The sequence below is a fragment of the Lipomyces arxii genome (assembly GCF_038497795.1).
Source record: "Lipomyces arxii strain Phaff 12-163 unplaced genomic scaffold V1512scaffold_5, whole genome shotgun sequence".
In the NCBI taxonomy this organism is placed as follows: Eukaryota; Fungi; Ascomycota; class Lipomycetes; order Lipomycetales; family Lipomycetaceae; genus Lipomyces; species Lipomyces arxii.
In genome coordinates, this window is record NW_027117704.1 from 478,911 (window position 1) to 505,116 (window position 26,206).

At 43.7% G+C, this 26,206-nt stretch overlaps 11 protein-coding genes across 11 annotated transcripts; 7 read left to right on the forward strand and 4 right to left on the reverse strand.

The window, feature by feature from the left end:
- V1512DRAFT_261328 (kinase binding protein CGI-121-domain-containing protein) lies at positions 1-690 on the forward strand. The gene is made up of 2 exons (XM_066916054.1): positions 1-517; positions 568-690. The coding sequence occupies exons 1-2, from the start codon at positions 32-34 to the stop codon at positions 658-660; spliced, it is 579 nt and encodes a 192-aa protein (XP_066772222.1). The 5' UTR covers positions 1-31; the 3' UTR covers positions 661-690.
- A 97-nt stretch (positions 691-787) lies between these two features.
- V1512DRAFT_247096 (uncharacterized protein) lies at positions 788-3,569 on the reverse strand (the record flags this gene model as incomplete). The annotated part of the gene is made up of 2 exons (XM_066914470.1): positions 788-3,256; positions 3,312-3,569. The coding sequence occupies 2 exons, from the start codon at positions 3,567-3,569 to the stop codon at positions 788-790; spliced, it is 2,727 nt and encodes a 908-aa protein (XP_066772223.1).
- A 650-nt stretch (positions 3,570-4,219) lies between these two features.
- On the forward strand, positions 4,220-7,770 carry V1512DRAFT_261333 (fungal-specific transcription factor domain-containing protein). Its single transcript, XM_066916055.1, has 4 exons — positions 4,220-5,054; positions 5,105-5,122; positions 5,173-5,596; positions 5,643-7,770. The coding sequence occupies exons 1-4, from the start codon at positions 4,668-4,670 to the stop codon at positions 7,679-7,681; spliced, it is 2,868 nt and encodes a 955-aa protein (XP_066772224.1). The 5' UTR covers positions 4,220-4,667; the 3' UTR covers positions 7,682-7,770.
- A 571-nt stretch (positions 7,771-8,341) lies between these two features.
- On the forward strand, positions 8,342-9,226 carry V1512DRAFT_270693 (uncharacterized protein; the record flags this gene model as incomplete). Its single annotated transcript, XM_066917616.1, has 4 exons — positions 8,342-8,500; positions 8,549-8,662; positions 8,707-8,771; positions 8,818-9,226. The coding sequence occupies 4 exons, from the start codon at positions 8,342-8,344 to the stop codon at positions 9,224-9,226; spliced, it is 747 nt and encodes a 248-aa protein (XP_066772225.1).
- A 357-nt stretch (positions 9,227-9,583) lies between these two features.
- V1512DRAFT_261339 (uncharacterized protein) lies at positions 9,584-10,961 on the forward strand. Its single transcript, XM_066916056.1, has 3 exons — positions 9,584-9,710; positions 9,789-10,283; positions 10,333-10,961. Exons 1-3 carry the CDS (start codon positions 9,659-9,661, stop codon positions 10,704-10,706), a joined length of 921 nt encoding a protein of 306 aa, XP_066772226.1. The 5' UTR covers positions 9,584-9,658; the 3' UTR covers positions 10,707-10,961.
- Positions 10,797-12,458, reverse strand: V1512DRAFT_261342 (uncharacterized protein). The gene is made up of 6 exons (XM_066916057.1): positions 12,072-12,458; positions 11,980-12,007; positions 11,901-11,926; positions 11,684-11,843; positions 11,369-11,634; positions 10,797-11,316 (listed from the first exon to the last, which is right to left on the reverse strand). Exons 1-6 carry the CDS (start codon positions 12,129-12,131, stop codon positions 10,942-10,944), a joined length of 915 nt encoding a protein of 304 aa, XP_066772227.1. The 5' UTR covers positions 12,132-12,458; the 3' UTR covers positions 10,797-10,941.
- A 154-nt stretch (positions 12,459-12,612) lies between these two features.
- V1512DRAFT_275474 (NUC071 domain-containing protein) lies at positions 12,613-19,983 on the reverse strand. Its single transcript, XM_066917828.1, has 4 exons — positions 16,798-19,983; positions 12,940-16,744; positions 12,756-12,888; positions 12,613-12,705 (listed from the first exon to the last, which is right to left on the reverse strand). The coding sequence occupies exons 1-4, from the start codon at positions 19,944-19,946 to the stop codon at positions 12,656-12,658; spliced, it is 7,137 nt and encodes a 2,378-aa protein (XP_066772228.1). The 5' UTR covers positions 19,947-19,983; the 3' UTR covers positions 12,613-12,655.
- A 28-nt stretch (positions 19,984-20,011) lies between these two features.
- On the forward strand, positions 20,012-21,259 carry V1512DRAFT_138060 (uncharacterized protein). The gene has a single exon (XM_066912989.1). It carries the CDS (start codon positions 20,158-20,160, stop codon positions 21,166-21,168), a length of 1,011 nt encoding a protein of 336 aa, XP_066772229.1. The 5' UTR covers positions 20,012-20,157; the 3' UTR covers positions 21,169-21,259.
- A 529-nt stretch (positions 21,260-21,788) lies between these two features.
- Positions 21,789-22,494, reverse strand: V1512DRAFT_199646 (uncharacterized protein; the record flags this gene model as incomplete). The annotated part of the gene is made up of 2 exons (XM_066913175.1): positions 21,789-22,269; positions 22,322-22,494. Coding segments are annotated over 2 exons (654 nt in total), but the record flags the coding sequence as incomplete, so codon positions are not given.
- A 532-nt stretch (positions 22,495-23,026) lies between these two features.
- Positions 23,027-24,372, forward strand: V1512DRAFT_270698 (WD40-repeat-containing domain protein; the record flags this gene model as incomplete). The annotated part of the gene is made up of 3 exons (XM_066917617.1): positions 23,027-23,321; positions 23,364-23,451; positions 23,499-24,372. The coding sequence occupies 3 exons, from the start codon at positions 23,027-23,029 to the stop codon at positions 24,370-24,372; spliced, it is 1,257 nt and encodes a 418-aa protein (XP_066772231.1).
- Positions 24,373-24,528: 156 nt separating this feature from the next.
- On the forward strand, positions 24,529-25,849 carry V1512DRAFT_261352 (Alpha/Beta hydrolase protein). Its single transcript, XM_066916058.1, has one exon. It carries the CDS (start codon positions 24,784-24,786, stop codon positions 25,663-25,665), a length of 882 nt encoding a protein of 293 aa, XP_066772232.1. The 5' UTR covers positions 24,529-24,783; the 3' UTR covers positions 25,666-25,849.
- The last annotated feature ends 357 nt before the right edge of the window (positions 25,850-26,206 follow it).

The window sequence follows — 26,206 nt, forward strand, 5'->3', positions numbered from 1 at the left end:
GCCACAGTCAAGCAACTAAAACATACGTAAGATGGTGTCGGGCACAGAGCTAACACTATCGTTACCTCAATTCCCGTCAAGTACAATCTATATTAGCCTATACACTGGCATTACTAACGCCAGCACGATCCGCACTGAGCTGCTTGGCGGCAACACGAAATACGCATATGCATTTGTAGACCCGCGAACAATTCTCTCCCTCACGCACCTGCTTTCCAGTGTGTACCGGGCATTGACCGATAATTCGGCCGATTTACTCCGGACTAGGACTTTGCACTCTGAGCTTGTGTTTGATTTGTCGCCAAACATGAACATCGCGGATTCGTTGCGACGGTTTGGGTTGAAGGATGATTCGGATTCGGTTTTGGTGCTCAAGGTCGACGATGCTGCGGACGCGAAGTCGGATGAGCGGAAACAACGGACGTTTGCGGCAATGGACGAGATTGTCGAAGGGACGCGGGTTGCGGTTTCGGACACCGAAATCGCAAAGTTGACTGATTTGGAGCTCGTGCGGAAGGTGAGCATTCTCATTACGACTTCGAGTGTTTTGTTAACTAGTTAATCTAGAACTACAAAGTATCACAAGGAATATCACTGACCGACACAGGTTATGCTACAACCGTTGTAACTGGAGCGGTTGCACTACGAGGCTACTTTTAAAAAAATCGAAACACATATTTACAAGATTAATCGGTAATATACAAAATTCCAAAACGTAGTCAAGTCATTCGAACTCCAAAAACAGCCATCTATGCTTATTGATCACCGCTAGCGCTTGCCAATGATATTAAAATGTGACCTTCACGCGACCTTTCCATATGGCAGTACCGTATCCGTACGTCTTCAATTTGCCGCTTCCACCGGCTCGCTTTTCTTCATATTCCTCGTTCGGTAGATTCACAACTCTCATATCTCCGAGAGGTCTTGCGTTGATGTCAACATTGCGGCATTGCGACAAATCCACTTCGGATAGGTTTACACATCCCCTGCCAATGGCATCAACACCCATGTTCGTGACGCGAACACACCCTCTCACAGAAATAGTCTGTAATTCAACTAGATGACGGGCAACAGACTTCAAGCTGGCATCCGACACTGCAGAACCGCAAAACGCTAGATTCAGTGACTTGAGCATCGGGCACCCGAGCGAAAGTACTTCCACGCTCACATCAGACAGTGCGCAGCAAAAAGAAATGTCCAGCTCTTCAAGCGATTTCGCCGCTGCAGCTAACGATACAATTGCCTTGTCTGTTAAAAAGGTGCAATCCGCAAGACAAAGTCGTCTCAGTCGTGTAAACGGTCTGGAAGCCCAATATCCAAAGCCAACATCAGTAATAGTTGTGCACCTAGTTAAGTCCAAAGCTTCAATTCGTGAACTAGCATGGGCTGCTAAATGATGCATCGACTTATCCGTGATGTGTTTGCAATAACTAAGCGAAATTCTTTGCAAGTTTGGACAACCAACAATTGTTCCAGAAGGTGGCGCACCTGGAACCACCGCTGACGACTCTGGAACGACCCAGCCGACCAGACGCGCCAGAGTTGCGTCTCCAACCTTCCGGCAATTTGACAGATCAATTTCTTCTAATGTTTGAGCAATCATAGGTACCGTAAGCTCCATAATTGCCATACCGGACACTTCCCAAACAGACTTCATCCGAAATATTCTTATGTCCCGGCCGATAGAAGCTACCAAATGAGCAAATCCTTCGTCAGTAATATGAAAACAGTTTGAAATATCCACGACACTAGGTCGACTACCAACAAGTTTTGCAATCGATTTCATCTCAGAGTCGTAGATCGAGGTGTTGTAAGGAGCTAAGTTCAACGTAGTAAGTACCAACGGCGAATTTAGAACCAGATTTTGCCATTGCTTGCACACACGCTGCGCTCGCATGAGGTCAGTAAGAGTAAGTTGTCGAAAAATCTGAACCAAAACGGCATCCTTCAAAGCTCCAGCCACCGGTGGTTCTGCTCTTCTTGCTCGCTTATGGTTTTTGGGACTGCATAACATATCTGCCGATAAGCTAGCTTGTCGTCTGGTTGAGTGCCTTCTTGCCTTCACTGCTGTCTCGATGCGCGTAGCTACAGCGGCAATGCTTGACGGAGACGGTGATCGAGACGACGATGCTGACAATGCACTTGACGACTCCGAAACATTTGAATTTTCCGATGAAGATAAAGATACTAAGCTCAGTCGATCTAGACTGTCTGTAGAAAGCAAAGGTGATCCTGATATTAACGGGACTGTGAGCGTAGCAGCATTACGCTCGACACTGTCAACATAGCTGTTCGGATGTGAAAACGGATCGGGGTCCAAAGGTTTTTCAACATCTTCATCTTCATTGGCAGTTGATGGTGTCGGCATACCTATGTCAATCTGCTCTGCAACTCGCGATTCCATTGTCGCCACAGAAGAAGATGGCATACGCGCACGTGCAGTTTGCTCGATCGAAGCCTTTATTGAAGGATACTTTTCCATAACCAAATCCAAAGCCGTGCCAGTCAGCAGCAGACATTGAACCATTGTAACTGATCGAATCGAGGCAGTTCGTGTCGGTGCCAACGACAAATACGCGACTTCGCCAAAATGCGCACCCTTCGATAGCCTAGCTTTGACTTGTTGGGTATCTTCATCTAGAACCTCGACTGTGCCCATGACAATAAAAAATATCTCTCTGCCGGGGTAATGCTGTCGCAAAATGTATTCAAACGGGGAGTAACGTCTTGGTTCTACACTCAATGCAAGGGTATGTAAAACATCGGGTGGCAAAGATGTGAAAAGTGGTAACTCTTTGAGCAAGTCCCGTAGAGCATGACCAGAAAAGGGTGTCTCGTTGAGAATTGTAGATAATGCTAAATTTGGACCGGGTTGTAACTGCGGTGAGATCGTTATTGGAGGCGCCGATATTGATGGCTGAGATAAACTCTGATCTGATTTTGTAGGTCCAGTCTCTGTCGCTTTTTGCTTTTCTAGCAAGGACAGTCGTTCTTGTGCTTCTTCACGGATAGCCTGCTCAATTGATGAAAACTGGGGCAAAACCAGATTAAGAGCGTCTGCAGTTAAGACCACAACCATGCATTTCGTTCGCGCAATAACAGAGGCAGTGCGGGGTCTGTTGAATAAAATTCCAATCTCTCCAAAAAATGCGCCTGCAGATAATTCTGCATATACACTTTCTCCATCTCTTGATGTTACACCGACAGCACCTCGAACTATCCAATACATTGCACGGGCATCATCACCTTCTGTCAACTAAAATTGGATATTAGAGACCCGCTTGTAAAAGTAAGGTATGCAGCAAACTTACGATATAATCCTGTTTTGAATAAAATTGCGGTCGTAATTTTTTTGATATTGCAGTCAGAAATCCGTCTGGAGCGTCGGCAAACAACGGAAATGATCTCAATCGATCCCATATTTCCAAAGGCATTCCATTTTGTGCGTTCATTGCTAACGGAGACGGTCTAGTTGGCGCATGCTCTTGAAAAATCGGGGCAGCAGAAAAAGATACCGCTACTGACGCCGGCTGTGCGTGAGAATACCCACGCGAAGAAGACCGACGCATTCTTTCGTGCTACTTTGCACTTGCTGTATTCGAAAACCTGTGAGAAAACGCCACTTTTAACTGATACTTGGCAGAAAAGTGGAAGGAAAATATGAAACGTGACGGATCCGATCAAGTAAGATGTGACCTAATTGATCCAATAAAAATATGAATTGAACAGTAAATCTGCAACTTTAATACTGCTGCAAAGACCAAAAGTAGTCGAATTTATATTATATGGCGAAGCAATTGTTGTGAGGATCGAATAGCATGAAGCTGCAGCACTAGAAGCAAAAGCCCACCAAAACAGATAGACGGACTACTATGCTCGACTATCAAAAGACACCCCTGATTAACAATATTTGCCGATGTCGGCTATATGAGGTCTTCGAATATAAAAAATTTAGCAGAAAGAAAGAGCAATTGACCCAAAGTAGATCCCAGTAGTTAACGCGTCTAATCAAACGAAATTAGTTAGATATACTCAAATATCAGGGAACAATGAATCTCAGCTGAGTTCAGGTGTGTTGAGCTCTAGAAAGGCGGGAAAATGAATGGAAAGTTGGACTGTGCGCGCGCCAAAAGATGAATAGAAAGACTGAAATTGGAACCGACGTCATTTTACGCTTTTTTAGTCTCAAACCTTATTAGGAGAACATTTCTGTTAAATCAACAGTTTTGAGTGATGCATATAAAAGAACATTACACAGTCTAGGGATCAACTTTTGCTGTGGTGGCGTATAAACTATTTTTGATTTCATGCATTATTCCACCTTATTATTACTCTTTAATTGCACCTCAAATTACAAGTAAACTTCAACCTCATATTTTGTATCTACTCAGGGTCCTATGGCGGTGCTATCCAGCCGGAAGATTGCGTGCACTTGTATAGTACTATTGTGCATATATAGCATATATAACTAAATTTATTGCATATATGCATAACTAGCCACCAATGAGTCGTGGCTGAATCCCTTCCATTAACTACCACCGGCACTTCCCTTCCAGCAATTGATTTCTACAAGGCACAAATTTTGATTTGATCATAACTCAGATCTGCTCAATTCTGGTATAGTTTAAGTTTTGCCTTTGAGGGCACCGACTCTGACATTAACTGTTATGTCTCGAGATTTGCATTCTGGTCGTCGTGGATCGATAAAAAACAGAGAGTTTGTGCCCATCACTAGTGCTCCTCCAACGAATTCTCAGGTTCAACAAGGCTCCCAACAAGGCTCCCAATTTTCTGAACAAATATCAATACAAACAAACACGGGCTCTTTAAATCAGCTTCAATCACAACATAATTATCAACCTGCTCTTTTACTGTCTAACTCGGGCGCCAGTCCTCAGTTACAATTGTCGCAACAAACACGGCAACAGCAACAACGAGACTACGAGGCTCCTGGATCAAAGGACGGCCCTTCTGGAAAGTCGAGTATTGAACATGGCCTAGCCCGTTTTGAGTCAAGCGTACCATCTAAGCGCAAAAGTGCACGAACCGGTCAGGTATGCCAAATAAGATGCTCGATGTTGCTGGAAGACTAATATTTACTTAGGCATGTGACCGCTGTAAGGTACATTATAGAGAACGAACATTTGCTTTCCAAGGCACTTACAGGTTTAGTTACGGAAAATCAAATGCAATGCCACAACTGGCGCATGTACTCCGTGTACATTAGCAAGAGTTGCTTGCACAAATACAGATTTAAACTCTAGGCGTGCCGTTCCTAGAGGTTATGTTGAGACGTTAGAGCAAGAGATAGCTTCACTAAAGTTGCGGGCAGAAGACTTAGAATTTGTTTTGCAAAAACTTGCTCCTTCAATTGATACCGCAAACTTGCCTAGACTTGATCAGCTTGACATGTTTCTGCAGCAGCAATCTGCACCAGTCCTCCCATCGATTGAGAATTTGACCTCACTGAAACTACCATCGAAGGTGCAAAATGAGTCTACTTCGGAGCAAACTAGACTGCCTGTCTTTGTTAGTGAGCCTGGAGCAATGTCACAACATCGCGAGGGAGGAACATGGGATGAAGGCAAACTTTCAAGTAAGTTTTCCACCTCGTTGCCATAACTTGGGGCTGATAGAGTTAGTTTTTGGAGTCACTCTCAATCTTAGAGATTTGGCTCCGGACGATCTTGGCGATGTTAATTTTTTTGAAAAATTTACCAGCCCTAAGCCCGCCAAGGTAGAACTTCCTCCATATGAGGAAGCAAAAAATTATATTCTGACATATATTAATGTTGTCCACCCTGTTACGCCTGTTCTAAGCAAAAGCTGGCTGATGCAAGAGTTGGAACGACTTTACGCGGGCGATGGCTATGTGCCAACCGCACAGATAATTATTATCTTCAACATGATCTTTGCTCTCATAACGTCGTCTATGGATTTATATCACCGAAAACTCGATCCTAACCGTGAAAATCACAAATCAATGTCTGCCAGATTTTATAGGCGGATCACACCCTACTTCCACGATATTTTTCATCAGCCGGATCTGACTTCTGTTCAAGCGTTAGTGCTGCTTTTACTGTTTCTCAGACCGTCACCGCGTCCTCAGTCGTCTTGGGTTTTGGGACGAATGGCAATGACAGTGGCAATACAGCTTGGTTTACATCGAAATCAAGCGCGAGCCAATGGCTCTTCATGGTCTTTGGCCGTGCACGAGACGGAGATGAGAAAACGGGTGTTTTGGAACTTGCTTTCGCTCGAAACTGCAATTTCTAGTCGGCTGGGCAGGCCGTTGGCGCTCAGTCAAGAGAATTTTGATACTGAGTTGCCGCTAGCTGTGGATGACGAGCATCTTAACGGTACGGATTTTTCTAAAATTGAGGACCCGTGTTCTTTTTTACCTGCTATTGCATTGTTCGGACTCACTCGGATCTCGGTTAAAGTTTACTCCACGTTTTATGCCGTGAGTAAGCCAACGGCTGACGAATACGAGCGACTGGTGGTTGATTTTGAGCATGCCCTTGCTACCTGGAAGAATCAATTGCCGCGTAATTTGGACTGGACTTCTTCTGATAGCACAGGCAACTTACAGGATAAACGTTATGCCGGTATCATGTGGCTCACGATGAACGAACTTCATCTTTTTATTCGGCACCCGTCAGGTTCGACGACGACGAACACAGAATTCAACGACAAATCAAGAGACATTGCGGTTGACGTGTCTCGTGAGTTGCTACGTACGATGGAAAACTTGATGAAAATTAATTACGTTGAGTCAACTTGGTATAACCTCTCTGTGCTGCTGACTTCATTATTTACTATTTTTTACGATGCATGGGCAAAGGAAGAGATTAGCGCGGAGTCAGTAACAGCAGTGAAGATGGATATTGAAATATCTCTCCGCGTGCTTGATGAGATTGCGTTTTCTTTAGGCACTTCTGCGGATCACAACGTCATGAGGCAGATTGTATCCAAGCTGGCGTCTGAGACGGTTGCGAAGTTGGAAGAACGACTTGTTCGCTCGTCGTTTGTGCAGCAGCAGCCAGCTCCGACTGTAAAGGTTCAACAGCATGTGCAGGTTCATAGACCACCATATCACAACGAGCCAACGACGCACTCGCTGGCAGAGCTGGCCTCTGCAGCAACCGCTTCGTCGGCCTCTCTTTCAGTAAGCAGTCCTCAAATACCGTATCCACCAGAAACTTATGTTTCGCCGTCTGCTCCGGTCACGTATGCAGCGCAACAACCTCAAGCTTACTCCGGATACGGTGCCACACCGCCTGCATACGACTCATCAGATCGCCAGCAGCCTCTGGATCCTGCGGTACTATCACGAACAATGGGTCAGCCATACATGTATCAACCCGGCATATCTCCGCAACCGAATACGCTTGTGCGTGGAAACTCTACCCCTGTGATTTACAGTTCGCCCATGATGTCGAATCAGTGGAGCGAGACCAGTTCTGCGACTTGGAGAAACTACATTTTCAACGAGATGCAGACATTGGAAAAATTGTCGTATATACGAAAAGACCCAGTTGGTACGCCGGCTACTGCTGGGATGCACTCGTCCCCGGCTGTGGGTTCTGGCACAATGCCAGGTCCGTCTCAGGACAGTACGAACGAAAGTGACTCGACTGGCAGATACAATGTTGTTGGCACTGGGAGTTACTATGGATAAAACATTGATCTAAATTTTGCTTGTATTATAGACCATGTAAATATTATAAACTGCACAGTCAAGCTCTTTATATTACTGATCACCTATTCCACACAAAGCACGTAGACAATATACTTACGCTCATTAGAACTTTAGACAGTTCACTTCATTGGATCAGTCTGGACGAGCGATCGATTTATAAGACTCGTGACAGGAACTGAACGACTGGAAGAGTTTACGCACGTGGGCCAAGCTCTGGTCTTACAAACATTGAACTTTAAACTTTGCCGACCCCTGATTTTTCCAAGTGACATTTCATCTGTACCAAGTTGTCCAATAACACGCGGTATCGATATCAATTGGAGTCGATTATACGATCAGATAAGTACTTTCGTAAGTTTATTGCGCGATTTAAGAAATTGAGATAGGTGCGAAGTCCAGGCTGTACATCTCAATTTAGGTCTGGTCAACAAGAACGCCATACTAAAAGCTGCTGCCACTCATTTTTGCCGGTTCAATAAATGTAGTTGCTTATCAAGTGTTTCTGTCGCTTGGCATTGGCTGACATTCGGCCCAGCATCAAAGCTTGACTTGTCCAGATCCTGGGTCTGGACACTGTCTCCACTCAAACTACTTAATATAAGCCATCTCTTCTCTTGCATCTTTACCACTGTCCAAGAAATGAAGATCTCCACGCTATTTGCGAACCTGTTGTGCGCCAGCAGTGTCATAGCTTACAAAGTTCATAACGTCACTGTCGGTATTGATGGTTTCTCATTCTCGCCTAACAGCATAAAAGCTGCCGTTGGCGACTATGTGCAATTCGAGGTTCAGCAAAGTGTGAGAACGCCAAATACAGGTTAACAACATTCTAATCAATACTTATAGATCCATGGGATAGCTCAAGCAAGTTTTGCTCAGCCTTGTATGCCGTACGCGAACTCTGATGAAGGAAACGGCACACCTGGCTTTTTCTCTGGCATATTGACTTATGTGGACCATGTAAGTCTAATTTATCGATGTCAAACCTATCTAATACAGCTCAGGTCGAAACTTTCACTATCCGCGTAAACACAACTGATCCCATGTTTTTCTACTGCCCGGAAGCTTAGTATGTTATACCCATTCTGATGCTGCTGAATACTAACGAGCAAAAGTCATTGCGAATCTGGCATGGTCGGCGCCATAAACCCTACTGACAAGCAGACCATTGAGGCATTTCTCAACGCCGCAACCCAACAATCTACTAATACCGCACCAGCAATGGTTTGGGGAAATACCACTATTGGTGACGCAGCAGGCCTAAACGGCACAAGCCCTTCATCATCCTCTGCTGCAGTGTCGTCTTTCACTAAAGTATCGTCATCTGTTGCCTCATCTGCTACTTTGTCGGCCACGTCGCCTGCTACAACGTCTGCGACGTCCACTTTAATCACAAACATGATCGCCGCCTCGAGTTCTGCTCCGGCTGCGACTAGCACGTCTTCCAACCCAGGCGCCATCAACGCTGTATATACTAAATTGATGCTCAGTTTGGTTGTTGTTGGTGCTTACGTGCTAGTATAAAGTTGCTGGTGGCATTTATTTGAACAGTAGACCAGTAATTAGCCATGGTTCATGTTAGACAGTATACAGCTTAAGCATTTAAAAATGCATAAGACAACAGCGTAATCAACCTTGTTTTTATAGTGTATATAAATCGCTGCACCTACTAAAACATGTACACGGATAATCAGAAATGAAACAGTAACCTTCAGGTACAGAACACGCCTGAATCAAGATTTAGTTGCTGCCGGAGATGCCAAAATTCCAAAATTCTAAAATTCTATTTCGTACATATACGAGGGTCTGGTGTTGGTCATCGAGACGCGTATTTCACACTCTGGCAAAAATTTAGTTTACACATTTTTGTTCGAGACTGCATTTAAAGTGTCCACAGTGTGTGTAGTCAATATTTTACTCCACTTTACAGCCAAACATATTATAGAAATAAACATTATGGATTTGGTAAATCATCTGACAGATAGACTACTGTTTGCTATTCCTAAGAGTAAGTTATTTATTATTTTAACGATTTAATTGTGGTATACGTTATAGTCATTGAATTAGTCACTAAAAATTAATTTAGAGGGCCGACTCTACCAGCAATGCCTCGATATGCTGAACGGTGCCGATATCAAATTCAATAGAAGCAGTCGTTTAGATATTGCGCTGTGTACGAACTTGCCAATCGCATTGGTATTTCTTCCAGCGGCAGATATTCCGCGATTCGTTGGCGAAGGTCGACTGTCACTTGGTATTACTGGTCAGGATCAGGTTGCTGAAGCCGAGATGGACGTACGGGAGGTTGTGGACTTGGGTTTTGGATCGTGCAAGCTTCAGATTGAAGTCCCTGAGAACGGAGAATTCAGCAATCCCCGAGAGCTTATTGGCAAGAACATTGTCACGTCGTTCACAAACCTGACACGGCGGTACTTCACAGAGCTTGAGGCAGAAGAAGCTGACTCCACAGCACAACAGAACGGAGACTCAACAAAATTGAAGACTGTTATCAAGTACGTCGGCGGAAGTGTGGAAGCTGCTTGTGCTCTTGGCGTTGCTGATGCCGTGGTTGATTTAGTTGGTATGTTTTAACGAGGTAGTTTCTATGCGTTACTGGCTAAATTTACTAGAATCTGGTGAGACGATGCGAGCAGCTGGCCTGAAATCAATTGAAACTATTTTCGAAACGTCTGCGGTCCTTATAGCGTCCAAGAACCCAACAAATCCTGAGTTAGTTAACATCATTGAGTCTCGGATCAAGGGTGTCATTGCAGCTGGCAAGTACGTACTTTGTAACTACAATTGCCCTCGTGACAAGCTTGAGACCGTCATCAAAATCACACCTGGACGACGTGCGCCTACAGTCTCACCGTTGGAAGAGTCAGACTGGGTCTCGGTCAGCAGCATGGTTGAGAAGAAGAAAATTGCCGGAGTAATGGACGAGCTTCAAGCGAGTGGAGCCGAAGATGTTCTTGTGTTTAACATTTCCAATTCCAGAGTGTAATATAAGTTGACTGATTCATGAACGATTAGGCTTGAAACAAGCTTCGTGAAGATGCCAAAATAATTGAAGAGAAAAGTATAGTGATCATGGTTTTGTTTTAGGTTACGATAATGATATTATAGATACATATTACTGATTAAAAGATCATATTAACAGTTTCCCAACACTCCCTATTTTAACCCAATGCTCGTTTAACCCAACGCGCGCATGCAAAAAATTAACATCCAGTAAGAACTTAGATCTTGCCTCTCAATGCATCTTTTTCTTCGTCACCCGGTGATGGCACTGCTATCTCGTCACTCGATCCTTCAGAATCTGCAGACTCGTCTGAAGAAGCTGTGGATTCATTGGTCCCGTCTCCGGTCTCTTCATTGTGTTCGGCATTAGTTTTAATCATGATATCGCCATTTTCCCCAATCTTTCGTCCAAACTTCGAAATTAAATCCAAAATTGTATAAGAAATCAGCCTGCGCCCTCGTGAAGGATTGCAGTCGTAATCACCAAGATGCATGTTCAATGCGGTATCCGAATCTCGTTGAAAGTCAACCACTTTTTGCAATACTGCAGACGTTAACATGCATACCATAACGCCACAGTCAGATCCATTGTGCTAGCAAAAATTAGTCAAACTTGCACTGCAGTCATTTGAAAATCAAACATACCTGTTGAGGCGTTGGTATACTATGAATATGGATTCGGCCACATCCAAGCAGCTTTGCCAGTTTCTTGCTGACAACTTCAGCGTCTGGTATGTTGGAATCGTATAGCGTGTCGTAATAATATGATCTTTCCGTCCGAACGTCTACGACTAGCAAAGACCAATGGCTGCCTCCTTCAGCCAGTGTGACATTTGTGTTGTTATTGATTGGCAAAAAAATATACCGCGCTCCTTCAAAATTTGGTAAAACGTCTTTTAGATCCAATGGGTCTTTTGATTTGTTAGCATCACGCCTAAGTCCAAGAATCGAGATGCGTACCGTAAGATTGGGCTAATAAGAATACCATTGCCGGCCGCAGTAAGATTATTTGCTCTGAATGCGGAAGTTCTGTGAAAGCTGCCGACCGTTCAAGATATTCATACCAAAATGTCAAGTTATTGTCATTAAACCACTCGTCTTCACGTAAATTATCAAAGTCCTGAATTAATTCCGGTCGTCAGCACAAATCAACACGATCTAAGATCTTGAAACCAACCGATTTGTAAACAGACACGTCGTAATCTGCTATTTATTAGCTTTATTCTAAATACAATCACTAATATTTCTTCACTCACACTCAAGAATGATGTCATGAGATCGCATCTAGAACAAAGTCATTAGTGTCGAGCGCGAGACGGACGGACTACTGTTAACAGGGCTCACGTACCCTCAGTAACTTCAAAAGTGTCGTAAAAATTTTAAACGTTCGTCTTTTCCGTGGGGCCATTGATGCTCCTTAATTAAATCGCTGAAATATGCCCCTAGCCGTCAAAAGGTTGGCTGTACTTGATGTGGGTGCTGTACTGGGGATAGTGAGAAAGTTCGTAAACCTCCTCCCAACTTGAAGAACGAACCGTCGATGATCTGTGTGCTACGCCGAAAAGCTATATTACATGCTCCAAAACTTTTCCAATTCATACACAAAACATTAACAAAATGACAGTACTCTTTGCAATGTAAAATTGTCACGTACTTATGTCGTCGTGAAATACGTCAACTCAATTAACTGTCTGCCACCGCTAGTTTGCCGCCACTCCGCGGAGCCGAAACTGCCGAATATGAAACCTAATGAATGCCAATAATACAGAAACTGCTCTCTCTGAACCATTTACAGCCCCAGATAAAACCATATTTACTCACTTATGCAGGGTACATCATTAGTTCGAAAGGCTATGGACCAAACCTAGAGACGCTGCTATTTGACTATATCATACATGACTGCTTTATATTTTATACTACATTTTACATATACTAAGCAAACACATCCGACCTCTCAACCTCCATATCATCGTTCTCCATATCTAATTACAATAGTTAGCAAGTCCACTTCAATCGAAAAAAGATAATATACCATTAAAAGAAGAAAAGTGAACCGGTCTATGAATCTCATGGTAGAACGGTAACGGCGTATCCAGCTTCAAATCATATCGTTGACTCGGATTCCAACCAGCTCCAACAAACGCATTATTCCAAAATCCAGTCTCCTATTCGAACGTTAGTAGTTGTTTTGATTCCAAAATAATTAAATCACTTACTGGCACTAAGAAGAATCCCATAATACGATCAGACAACAAAAGCTGACTTTTAACTCCAAAAGTTGGACTGTATCCTTGTGGTGTGGTGGAAACAACATCTTTGTTTTGCGCACCCCATTCAATTCCTTCCTGTCGTAAAGTGTACGCGGCCAGTGAAACGGATCCCGGTGTAAACGAAACAGTCATGGTTACTGTCTTCTGACTCCATTCTTCAGAATGCGCCTTGATAATCTGAGCATGTGTAGTAACGTCTATTGGCGACATCGCTGTCAACTCTTGCGCTTGAGTATGAATCCAACCAAGAGGCTCGAGCCCTTGAAGCAAATAGTCGTGCTCTGGAAGACCACTGGGTAACTGCACAGACTGGTTGTTTCCAAGTTGTGGAACCATCACAATACATTTGATTTCCTTGACTTGATCGTTGTCCGGTGGTGAGACCCCGTACAAAAACCCGGCAATTTGAGCTCTGAGATCCGCAATCTGAATAAACTTTTTCAGAATATTCTTCGGCATGACATAAGTAAATTGGTCGCTATCGTCTACAATATCGTCCGACGATACATATATATTCTTCGATCGAAGATGCAAGTTCGCTGTCGATATGGCACGTGTGCGCCATTCAGTCTTAGAAGCAAATGTCTGCTGCTCGTAGTTGCTAGTAGTCACAACGTAAATTTCATCGCCATGAACATTCTGAGTCTTGGTTTTCACTGCTGTCAACTGCGACTGCTCATCTTGGGCAGCTTCAACTTCAGCAATCTCCTGTCGTCGTTGAGATGGCGCTTTGATTTCCTGCCCGAGGATTAAATCTCGAATCTCGTGCTGGGTAAGTGAAGCAACATTAACATTGTTCTTTTGACCATAATCATTTAAAATCAAATCGCGAAGCTGAACTTCAATCTTAATCCATTCTTCATCTGTAAATGATGGCCAAATGTGATGATCAAGCGTCACAACAGACTTGTCAGGTCGCAAAATAACCTTGGTCTTGTCAAGATTAACATGCAAAGCCCGCAAAATCAAAATTAAACGCGAGAAGGCGGTGTAAGATGAAATGGTTTTGAGCCAATCATCGTACAAATTAAACAAGACCATTTGAGGCTCGGTTGCCTTCAGAATTAGATCAGCCAGCTTCTCGATCTTCATGGCAGCTTGGAATGGCAGCTGCAATTCCGATGGACGGATTGAAATGTTGGGGAAATCAAGTAAATGCACTTCAAGTGGATCCAAAATACCCTTCCTAGTAACAATCAATTGCTTTGGTTGTTCCTCGACAGGCAGAGATCTGATCAAAGCAGCAACTTCTTCAGCAGTCTTCCACTTCGCAAGCTGACCCAAACGCTTCTGACCTGCCCAAACTGACGTATGAATAATCTTCAAAAACAGCTGTCCAGTTCGAGGATTAAAAATGAAAATAGCACCATTGATTGGCTTCGTTGTCAAGTTACCTTCAAATGTCTTATGAATGGTAACACGATAAACGTTACTGTCATCCACGAAGAACTGAACTTGATTGCTAAAGAGCTCGCTATAGTTCTGCGAGTTCAGGTATGCCTCCTGCGGTTCAGACGAATACAACTGTAAGCCCTTTCTGATACGCTCTCGTAAAACATAAAGAGCAGGATTTGATTTCATGATCTTAGACATAGCTTGCTGCATCAAAGGTTTAAGACCGGGAAACCAATTGCCATAGGCGTCATAGATGTTGTAGGCCAAATCAATTCCAACCATAACACCAGTCGGCGATGGGTAAATGCTGGTACTATCGGTCGTGTAATCTAGATACTTTGCACGAGTGTATCGAGAGATATCATGAGAATCGTAGTCGCCATAGCGCAACTGAACATCAATCCAGAATTTGTTCGCCGTCGTAGCATCCATTACATCTTTGCTATCATGGAGAAGAGACGGCTTACACACACTCCAACGATAAGAGCTAAAGAGCAAAATATCTGCACATGACGAATTCATCTTGTAAGACTTCCGGGGATGAATTGTTTCCTTCTGCACACTTTCAATTTGAAGAACCTCAATCTCTTGATCAAGAACCTGACACAAATCAAAGACAACACTCTCGTGAATCTTTTGCCATAAATGAGCACGGAAAATTTGAATCAACGAAATTTTCAAAGTTGGAATCTTGCCGTGCAAGAAAATACCAGTCAAATCAAGCTGGACCAAGAAACCAACATAAACATTAGCACGATTGATAGTAGGCGACCACCAAAGCGTGAACCGACGATTCGGAATCTGGTTAAGACCTGACCGCTGGGCAAGAGTCAGCTTTTTAAACTTCATCGAATCTTCAAATCCGGACGCCTTTTCCCAAAAAAGACCCTCCCAGCTTGGAAAGCCGGTAGCCTTAAACAAAGTGTGTTCTAAAATAGTCTCAATTCCACCAAGTGCTTGAATAACATCAGTTCTGTAGGCATTCAAATTCCATAGTTTGCCGTCATGTCGTTGACTTGTCCACCAAAATGGGTTTGACTTTGCAATCGAATACTGCTTGAACTCTGTACGAACTCTGTGACCTTTATCGTAAGCCAAAGTATGACGATCCTTCTGGAACAACGTGTTGATACGTGGCAAACCGCGGTCCCAGCTATCTTCCAAATCTTCTAATGTCAAACGCCGGTTTTGCTGATTTGCTTCTTGCCGCTTCATCGCATACTCTGCCCAAACACGCTGTGAGTCGAGAAACTCCGACTCCCAGGTAGTCATATATCTGAAGATGTTGGGAATAAGTTGATCCTCATCATGGCTCATACCAGCTCTAAAATGCGTGATACCAGTGTCAGTCTGTTTAGACCATCTGAGATCTGACGACGGGATCAAAATGTGCGAAGCACTAAGCATACCAAGACCACCAAGCTCCTTTGGCGTATAAAACACTGCTGGAGGAAAGCGGGACGGCATCTTGGAGTTGAGTCCAATCTTGACTCTTGTCTGAATTTTAGTCTCGCACTTGACCAACGTATCAAGCAGCTCCTCTGTCGAAATAGCCGCTTCACGATAATACGTGAACAACGCAATCAATGCCGTGTTCCACTTATTCGCAATCTTAGTAAACGTCGTAGAACCAGAAGACATCAAAATTTGTCGAATGCGATTATTAAAACTTGCAATTCCTTCCTCAGTCACCCGTAAAAACGCATAGGCCGTTCTCTCCTTCGTAGATTCATTCACTAAATTCCACACGCTATCTCTCACAACCGTATCTGTTGCCTCACTTCTCATCTTCGGCAAAATCCTGACTTCGAATCTACACATCGAAAAGAGTAAATTTGGATTATCTTTGCTATAAACTGAAGCAAATGTATCTTCCCATTCGATGGTAGTAATAGACCGCGGTAAACGGTTCTTCAACTCCCAAAAAACTGCGCGCCCAAGATTGACATCATGACGCATCAACCTCATGCGACTGTCTCGCGGCCAGCATTTCTTATTGTTATATCCAATAACGTTCTCAAAATTAGGATCAGGCTGCTCTGTCAAAAACCGCTGAATAAGCTCACGCGCTTCATCCGCAGTAAATCTGAAGAACACATGAACTCGATCTATGTAACGCGAGTAAAGTCGGATAGGGTGACGAGTCTCGACTTCTTCATCCTTAAATTGCAAAAACTCGTTTGGAAGCTGAGGGGGGCCGGCTAAATCTGTTGCCCGTTGAAGACCAAGCAATAAAATATCAACCACCAAACCGTAGTACTGGAAAACAAAAGAGGAAAACTGTAACCCTCTCATCATACCGTAATTGTTGACGTGATTCATATCTTTGTATGTAAGATTCACGTTGTTTTTTGCTCTTGTTCAAGTTAGTATACAATTCGTACAATGAGTAACCACGATTATACTTACGTAATATAATCTGCAATACTTGCATCAACAATCAACCTTAGTAATCTGTTGAGCATTGTAAGATCCGTTTTCTCAGCAAGTTTGCTAAGACTAGTCTCAATCATGACATTGCATTGCCCGTCGCTCACGTCCCAAACGTCCGTGAGGTTATTAATACCTTGGCACCACTTGTAGACAAGAAGTGGCGGTACTTCGGCATCGCTCGGTTTGATCCAACTAGGAAAAAGGCGCCGCTTGTCGCCTTCATACCAAAGATACTGGTCAATGTATGCATCAGTTATCTTTTCCAACGGATCGATATCAATAACAGGCGTGATGTGACTATAATGATCCATCATATCAATCCCAACTTCTTTGAAAGCACGCTGAGTAAGCAAAAAAGTCTTTATTCTGCTTAAGCATTCATGAGGATTATCATAAGCTTGTTCAATCAATGACAGCTCTTCACGTTGAGATTGATTTAGTCTCCCCTTGATAGAATACGCCTCCTTTAGACGTTCTAAAGCCAAGACCAATAGCTTAGTGTCATGTTTGTAGCTCAAGGGAGGGAACAAAATAGGCGTGAAACGACGGCTTTCAAGCCAATGAACCATTGTCGTGTACATCGCGACACCTTCTTCCGGTGTAACATATGGACCATCTTTCAAGAAATTGTGCTGACGCTCTTGCTCTGCTTTAAGCCACAATCTGGTCAAACGACCCAAGTTCTTTTTAGCGACAGTCTTATCAACAGTTGCCCCGCGGCGAATACGCTCCCTGTTATAGTGAGCGACTGAAATCCATCCGTCGGCCTTGGCCTTGACATATCTAAGAATGATACTCTCGATAGGTGCAGGCAAACCAGGAACTTTCCAGGGAATGTTTGCTTTCCAGCATCTCCATGCTTCGCTCAAATGCTGGAGGATTGTCTTAGCCTTATTCTGCTTGAGACCCTCTGGAATCATGTCAAGAATATCGTGCATGACAGAAGCACGAAGTTCAAGATCATAATATGATTCCACACGTTGCTTTGTGACGGTCTTAGCAACTCCTTTTGAATGACGACCTTCAAACTGACGAGCCAACAGATTGCCCAACCATCGTTCAAGTAAAGGAATGATACCACGCAAAAAGAACAGCCATACTCTCCAAGCGGGCTGCCAGAATCCGCAACCCGGACCCTTTCCGATGACAACGTTGAATCGATAATAGACAACGTGCTTCAAATCTTTGCAAGCACGAATCTGATGCATTACCTTGTACTTGTACCGATAGATACCAGTAAGCTGGCCAAGATGGTTAAGAGTATAGTAAATACCATCTGCTAGCTGAAAGGCATCAACGTTTCCCAGGCGGTATTGGACCTGCGCATCAACCAAAAGCTTAGTCACCCGCAGAATTTCTCGCATAAGATGAAACGCATTACCAAAGCGTGATCTCTTACGTTCCTTGGTTGTAAGTGTCTTGGTAGGCTTCAAATTAAAATTAAAGTCAAGATGCAAGTACGTTAAACCCTTTCTGTGGATTAAAAGATTCAGCATGTTGAATCCCTGCCTGCATAATTGAAGTCCTGCTTCAACCCAATCAATTGTTGTCTGCTGAAAAAACTTTGTATTTTTCAAGTTTCGAAACAAGTACTGCTTGCGTTGATTGCTTGGTTTCCGAGTTCGTAACGAATTGAGAACATATGTCTTTAACAACTTCTGATAAGAAACTCTGACCTTGACCGGATAACCGCTTGGTGGGTGTTCTAAATACCAGTTTTTTATCAATGCGACATCCTGTGCGCGAACCATGTGGCCGCTGCGGCGGTTGAAAGGATATGGTGCCCACCAGAGTGCAATTGCACCCGCAGTGTTACTGTCGTAAATTTCCACCTTGTTAAAAAAAGGCTCAAAATTACTCGGCAACTGGAATGCTTCATCATTTTCATTATCACCAAATAATTCTTCCTCGTGCGTAATTTTTAACTCCGGTGCAACTGGTCTGAGCGAAATCGGAGCAAGACTAGAATCGAAATAATAAGCAGGAATTTCCGGATCATCGGATCTGATATAAACTGATTGAGGTTCTGAATACCAATCAATTTCCACAGACCGAGGAAGAGAGTTGTAGAGATGCGGGAACGCAATTCGATACTCTGTTCTAATTGGCGATCTGAAAATAATTCTGTCAATAGCGTTGAACTCGCCAAAGTCTTCTTCATTCGGATCCACATCTTTGTATAACTTTTCAAACTTAGGGCCACCGGGAATGGCAACATTCAAAGCCTTGGCAGTGAAGAAGGCTTTCTTGTTAAACATATAGAAATAATTATTATCCGTGAGATCTGACAGTAAAGAATGTGCCAATCGGTTTAAGGTTGCCATCTGCGGCAACTCAAGAGTCCATTTGCGATATGCCGGACCAGGAACATAAGTCTTCTCGTCAATCAAAGGTTGATGATCGTAGAACCACTCGTATACCGGAGCATCTTCCTCTTCATCCAGCTCCAACTGAATAGCTTCTAGAGGCTCAACATCTTCAATATTCTCAGACCATGAGATCGGAGGTTCCTCATCGTCAAAAGGAGGAAACCTCATACGTTTGAAATGACGACGATCACGCTTCTCTCGTCTCATCATCAACCACATCGTAGCCCATTGCGCAGTATAAACTGGTTCAATGACACGTGGAATTTCATTGACAAATGTGATTGCACCAGTAATATGGTACAGAACCTTCACTTCACGTACTTGCTCCCATGGCTGCGGCATATTTTCCAACAATTTGATCACAGCATGAGGCATGTACTTTAACGCGCCCAAATATGAGCGTTTATCCGCGGCAAACTTCTTAGATGACATGTCGCCATGATCGTGCATAATCTTTCTAAGATGCTCTGGCGGCATATCTGACTTTTGAACCTGCACGAGGGACGTCGTGGCGCGTTTCTCACCAAACTTCTGCTTCTGTAGCTGATGCCATTTGCGTTTGCGTTCATTAAGCTTCGGGAGTTCTGCATCTAGCGGAGCTCTGAAGGCCGACGGCGTTGAAGGCGGCGGAGGTGGAAGTGGAGCACTCACAGATGGGGGGGGTGGTGGCGGAGGTAAGGACGAAGACGATGGAGGTGGTGGAGATGGACCATTTCCGGATGGATCTCCATTCCAACCAGAAAATACATTCGACATCGTCAATTCAAATATAAGTTACCTATGGTTCTTCGATGTGATACAAGAGAAAATTTGGGGGATAGTCGCGATTTGATTTAGATTCGAGCGGTGAGGTCGCGTTTCTGCAACATTTATGCCATATAAGTGATACTAGTGATGTTTTACCTTGCTACTGCGTTCCCAAATCCAGTATTGTGTTTTTGAGAGCACCGGCCTCTACTTGTTCCACATGTCAAATCCACCAGTATCGGTTTCGTACGCCTCAACAGGAAATGGTACACAGCCAGTCAATGCTGTCTCGTCACTGCAGCAGTTGGAACCGTCGCCGCAGCTAGGAGCAAGGGCAACGACGCCAACTCAATCTGGAAGACAAGCATGGCCTCCACTAGAAAGGCAAAGCTCAAAGGTCTCCTACGCAGAGTCGTCTGTTTCTAGCACAAATGATCCATTGAGACTTGTAACTTCTGCACGGTCAGCTAGTCTTCGGCCACCCTCTATCACAGGGAGATCACCTACGGCAGGTGGTCGGAGCCCGGCTCCAAGTACTTATCAAGCCCCTGTTGGTGTGTCTTCGACGTATGCGCCTGCGAGATACCCGCAGGGAATTCCGCCATCTCCTACAGGAGCTCCTTCTCGATTTTATTTGCTGAGTCGGCATTCGACGTCAACTTCAATTTCGACAACTTCCGCAATGCCAACTCCGTATGTAGATTCAATTGCGGGAGCAAAGGCGTTCTCGGGATCGTTTTTTCCTCAATCTGATTATACTGTTACAGCGGAGCAGTTGTCTAGAACTATGCCCATAACGGAGGTGCGTCCAATCACTGATAATCTTGATACAATCTGGTCAGATCTAGCAATTATGGACGACATCGAAGATCTGGCAGGACGGGTTGGGCAATCAGGTAATTTTTTTGGAACTCGTCATACGGAAGCACTTCAACAGTTACAACAAGCGCAAATTGAGTTGGCATTTACAATGAAGGAAGGGGAGAATGTGATTGATTTGGTTGCCGATGAGGGAAAGTTATGGGAAATCACGGATAACGACATTTCATTTGCTAAAAGCTCAAAAATTTTCAATGAGGAACATTTTGAACATGTTCAACAGATTGTGGACAATGTTATGACTAAATTAGATGGTGTTGTTGACTCTATGAAAGTGTTAGAAGGTCAGAGTCGATCTCTTTGGAATGAGAAGCCCGACGAAAATTGGGATCGCGGTTCAGTGCTCAGTTGAGTGTGATTACATATAGAAGCAGGTTGTTCGGCGTTTAAGGTCAATAGCATTGGAGTTACCTGATTTAATAGAACATTTTAGCAATAGTCTAATCGTCTATGACTTTACATAGCCAATTTATTCTGTGACGACAGACATCAATAATACAAGCTCTATAAGCATTCGTGAGCTCATACAGAATTTCATGGTGACAGAGCTGGCGACAAAGCTGCAGACCCGACTGTCTCGTCGTCGCTCGTGACTTCATCCATACCAATTCTAGTATTTTCAGAGCTGTTCTTTCTGTTTGCCATCCAATGCTTTACCCCGTTAAGAAACATCGGCAAACCTAATAGCAACTTATCGTCTTCATCCTCGTCGTCGCTATTGCTACCGTCCGCAGAGATCGTAGTCGTGGCATCAAACGTGGGGGAAGTTACGGGAGATACGTCACTGGACCTAAGATTGCCAGCTGTTGATCTTCTATTGAGCCGTTGTCGCTTGCTCAAAAGACGCGCTATACTCTTTGAAGACGATCGTACGGAAGAGTTGTCGTCCTCGTCCGCAACCCTAGCATTAGTCGGTGTTAGATACTTGTTCAATTCAAGTTTGGTAGAAGATATGTTTTGCGTCAGTGACGCTCTGAAATCAGCGATGTGCCTCTTAAAATCCAACTCGTTCTTTTTGAGCCACGAGACATTTAACTCTTGGCGAGTAACACCGCGAGAAAAATTCCTGATCAGATACTTGTCGTAATCCCGAATAATCGTGGTTATGATGTCTGACGTACTAATGCCCTCTGTCCTTTCAGTTGTTAAAAACATTCCTGCTTCTTTTAAAGGCCGGTAAATATCTGCTGTTCCTCCAGCACCAGCGTACGGTAAATCGTCATGTGCGACATAATCAATACTATGTTTAGCCAGAAACTCGGGAGTTACGATCCACGGAGCATTTTCAATAATTTCGTCTACCCAGCGGCAATGACGCAAAGTATCTGCTCTCTGGCGATCCGTGAGCACGGTGAGACCTTTTTCACGGTGTGTTATCTCGTCGTTGGGAACGCCACAGATCAGAAATACATCTGGAAATGCTTTCTTAGCTTGCTCCAACTGGCGCATATGGCTAATCATAAAGTTAGCTTGCCGCGACCGCAAATGATACCTCCCCACCATACCCTAAATGGAACAAATCAAATACGCCGTCTGCATAAATCCGTACTGGCCGATCTGTAGGTGGCACATTTATACCATATCCTTTAGGTTTGTACTTCAGGTATTCTTTAGAGCTCAGCATTTCGGCATTAGATGTCGATAATAAGCTGGCATTTATGTCTATATCATTGATTTCAACCTCCGGCGCTTTATTCAAAGCCGCCTTCGACTGATCTGCGTTTCCTAACTCGTCAAGCTTGCGCTTTTTGCCTGGAAAGCTTGTCTTTTTGTCATTCACCACATCTAGTATAGTACTCATTGCTGTGAGAAATTCCTATGACGATCTCAACCTTTTAGCTCTGTAGCTGTAACATTAGTCTGTATCTTTAGCAAACACTTATCGATATAAATACCAAATAAGTGTGCAATGACAATTACTTCCAAGAAGTTCTTTCCATGCAAATAGCCAAATGTCAAGCAAAACCTGGTTGAATCTGTGTACAACATATATCATCGTGCCCAGATCAAATAGCAGGAATGGCTACGATGCACGTGATCTGAAAGCGATCTGATTCACCTAACCCGAGCCGCGCATAGACTGAGCCCCACTGTCTGTAGCTACCCCTGAAAGAAATTTATTTCAGTTCAACCTGATAGAACATACTCTTACATGGCTTGTGTTCAAGCCATAGTTTTGAATTTGTCCCACAATGGACACCAAAATATCAATGACTAGTAGTCGGTTTGAATTACCTAAAGTGACACTCTCATACCCGGAAGATGTGTTCAGCATATCCTCACACCCAAGTGAGCCAGTAGTGGCTGCAGGACTATCTACTGGTCATGTGTATGTTCGTCGATATGCTGTGGATGAGAGCGATGGTTTCGATGATAACAACGACCTGGGTTTTAAAGGTGTGAAAAATGGTGGCTCTCAGTCTATGCATGATTTGACTGAGTTGTGGAAAACTAGGCGGCATAAAGGTAGTTGTCGAGGTGTAATTTTCGATGAAGACGGCGACTGTAAGTATGTAGTTTTTGGGCGGTTCTTTTACTGATATTTAGGTTTATACTCTGTCGGTACAGACCTAGTTTTAAAGCAAGCTTCTTCTGAGACTGGAAAAGTAACTGCTAAGAATACGACTGATCTAGAGTAAGTCAGCAGATCTGATGTTCTTGATCCTTGTTCACTGTTTGCAGTTCTGAGCCCTCAGCACTGGCAATAACAAAAAATAACATTTTGGTTGGCACAGAGTCGGGTAGTCTTCAGGTTTTTGATCCACGAATAGCCACGGCGGTGTCAAAGTTTGAGAATCTACACGATGACTATGTTACAAGTGTTACGCATCTTGCTCAATATCAGAACACTAACCAATTTATTACTACTGGATCGACCACAGTCACCAGAGTCGATATTCGTAAAGGGAAGTTATCTACGAGTGAAGATCAAGAGGACGAGATTCTTAGCTCGTGCATTTCATATCCGGCCTACTTTGAGTATGACAATACCCGTCACGGCGGAATTTCTCCAAACAAACGAGTACCCGTGACTGCAGTCATGGGGATGTCGACCGGAGTTTTGACATTTTGGACCAAAAGTAACTGGGAGGATCAGCAGAGTCGTGCAATTTTGAGCGATGAGAGTCTTGATTGCGTGATGGAGTATCCTGATGAAAGAGTCGTGGTAGCCGGAGCGGATGGGTTTGTTCGATTAGTTGACGTTCGGAAACGCAAAACCGCTCTCGAGTTAAATCATGGAGGAGAGGATGGGGTTGTTGATCTTGCTGTTGATGCTTCAGGTCGGATAATAAGTGGTGGCGGTACAACAGTAAAAATATGGACAGTTGATGGCACTAGCAATATCGAGGAAGTCGTGGTTGACGACATGGACACAGACAATAGAGATAGTTCAGCCAGCGACGCTGGGTCGGATGATTCTGATGACAGCGACGACGAAGACAAGAAAAAGAAAAAGAAAAGGAAAATAAAAAAACGCAAACGCGGTAAAGCAAAGAATCGTATAACAGCCAAGAACAGTGCAAAATCAAGACCCAACTTTGCAGGGCTCGATTAGACGCTATGTTTATTTTTTTATTACATTGTACATGTTTTATTTAAAATAAATTTTATTTTGTGAAATAGTTCGAAAGATATACACTAGTTAGTACACTAGTAATAGAAGATTTTAAAACTAGTTATGTAGATTATTTTGAGAAAAATAATTTGGGATCTTCGTGACGCATGTGGGGGTTTCGTGGCACACACAAATCGCGTTGATCCATTGAGTTAAATCAGTTTTTGTCACGCATTCAAATAATCCGAGTAATCGTGAGTAGTTAGAATTCTGCTCTCAGTAATTAGACAAATTATCAAGTACAAATAGCGCAGGCTCCGTCGCCTTACGCTTCCATTGATTTACTTGCCCTCCCAACAGCAACTGAACCACACAGAAAGAAAGCAAATCAAGCAAGCACTATACAATACGATGGTGCCTAAAGCTGTTGATGAAGCCAAATTTGGACTGTTCAGTCTTCCGAACGATCCGGCCGTGAAAATCGCCTATAAATTTGTTGATGAACCTCACACCGCTCTCCCAGTGATCATGCTTTCCAATTCGCTCAGCTCTTCTTACTCTGTCCTATGGAACGAGTTTGTAGAGCATTTCAGAGACAGTTACTCGATTATTCTGTACGACCAGCGATTTACTGGCGATTCACCTTTGGTCGATGGATTTGACTATTATAATAAGGGCTTGACATTTGACGAGCTTGCAGATGACGCGATAGCTGTTATGGATCATCTTGGAATTGCACGGATTCACGCATTTATCGGTCTTAGCATGGGTGCTACAACTGCTGTAGTGATTAAAGCGCGCTACCCAAATCGGATCGGAAAAGTCATTGCTTGTGGGACAGGACTACGATCGCCTCCAGCAGATCAAGATGTTTTTGCGCCAAGAGTGCGAACAGCGACAGATGGACCGGATGGGATGAAGACACTCGCACCACAGACTATTGACCGATGGTTTCCCGGTGCATATGGTCAAAAGTGGTTGGATGAACATTCTGACAGAAAGGCGCAATTTTTGGAGATGCTGAATGGAGCGAAGGCAGAGGGCCTTGTAGCGTGTATCCGAGCTTTACAGCGTTATGATTTATCCGAGTCTTTAGAAAAAATTAGGAGCAGAGGCGAAGGTAAAGATTTACTATTCGTAGCCGGATCCATGGACGGGCCTTTGCCAACCACTGCTCAGACTATGGCTAAAATGGTAGATGCAAAGGTCGAGATTGTTGAGAATTGTGGACATATTGTGAATGTGCAAAATGCTGGAAGATTTAATGACATTGTGGAGATCTTTCTTGCATGAGAATACTGTCCAGTATACAAGAGCAAATATAAATTAGTTGATGGGTTAAAATGCTGTGGAACAGCTGTTTAGAAAAATGAATCAGGGCTAGAATGAAGCGTACACAAAGTTAAGGTTTAGTATTTCGCGTAACATAATAAAGTTTCGTGATGCGATGCTCGGTCATTTTTGAGTTCCGACATTTGGTTTGTTTATGCGTACCACAGTGAACACAGACAGATAGGAGAACTATGGAAGAACCGAGCGAACAAGGCAATAATGCTCGTAGGTCGTGGGATTACGACTACAGCTATCAATCACCTCAACCACAAATAGCACCTTTTGCTCCTCTCCCACCACCACATCTTACCACTCCAGTGCGCATGGCCGAATACGACGAGAGTTACACTAAGCCACTGTTCTATCGGGGTAGAAATCAGGCTTACGATCCGCAACCGTTGGAAGGTATGCTATACTATCGCGGATCTGCACGAACATTGCAATTGAAAACTAGATTTGCTAACAATGTTTACATCAGCTCAACCGATGAATTATTCTAGTG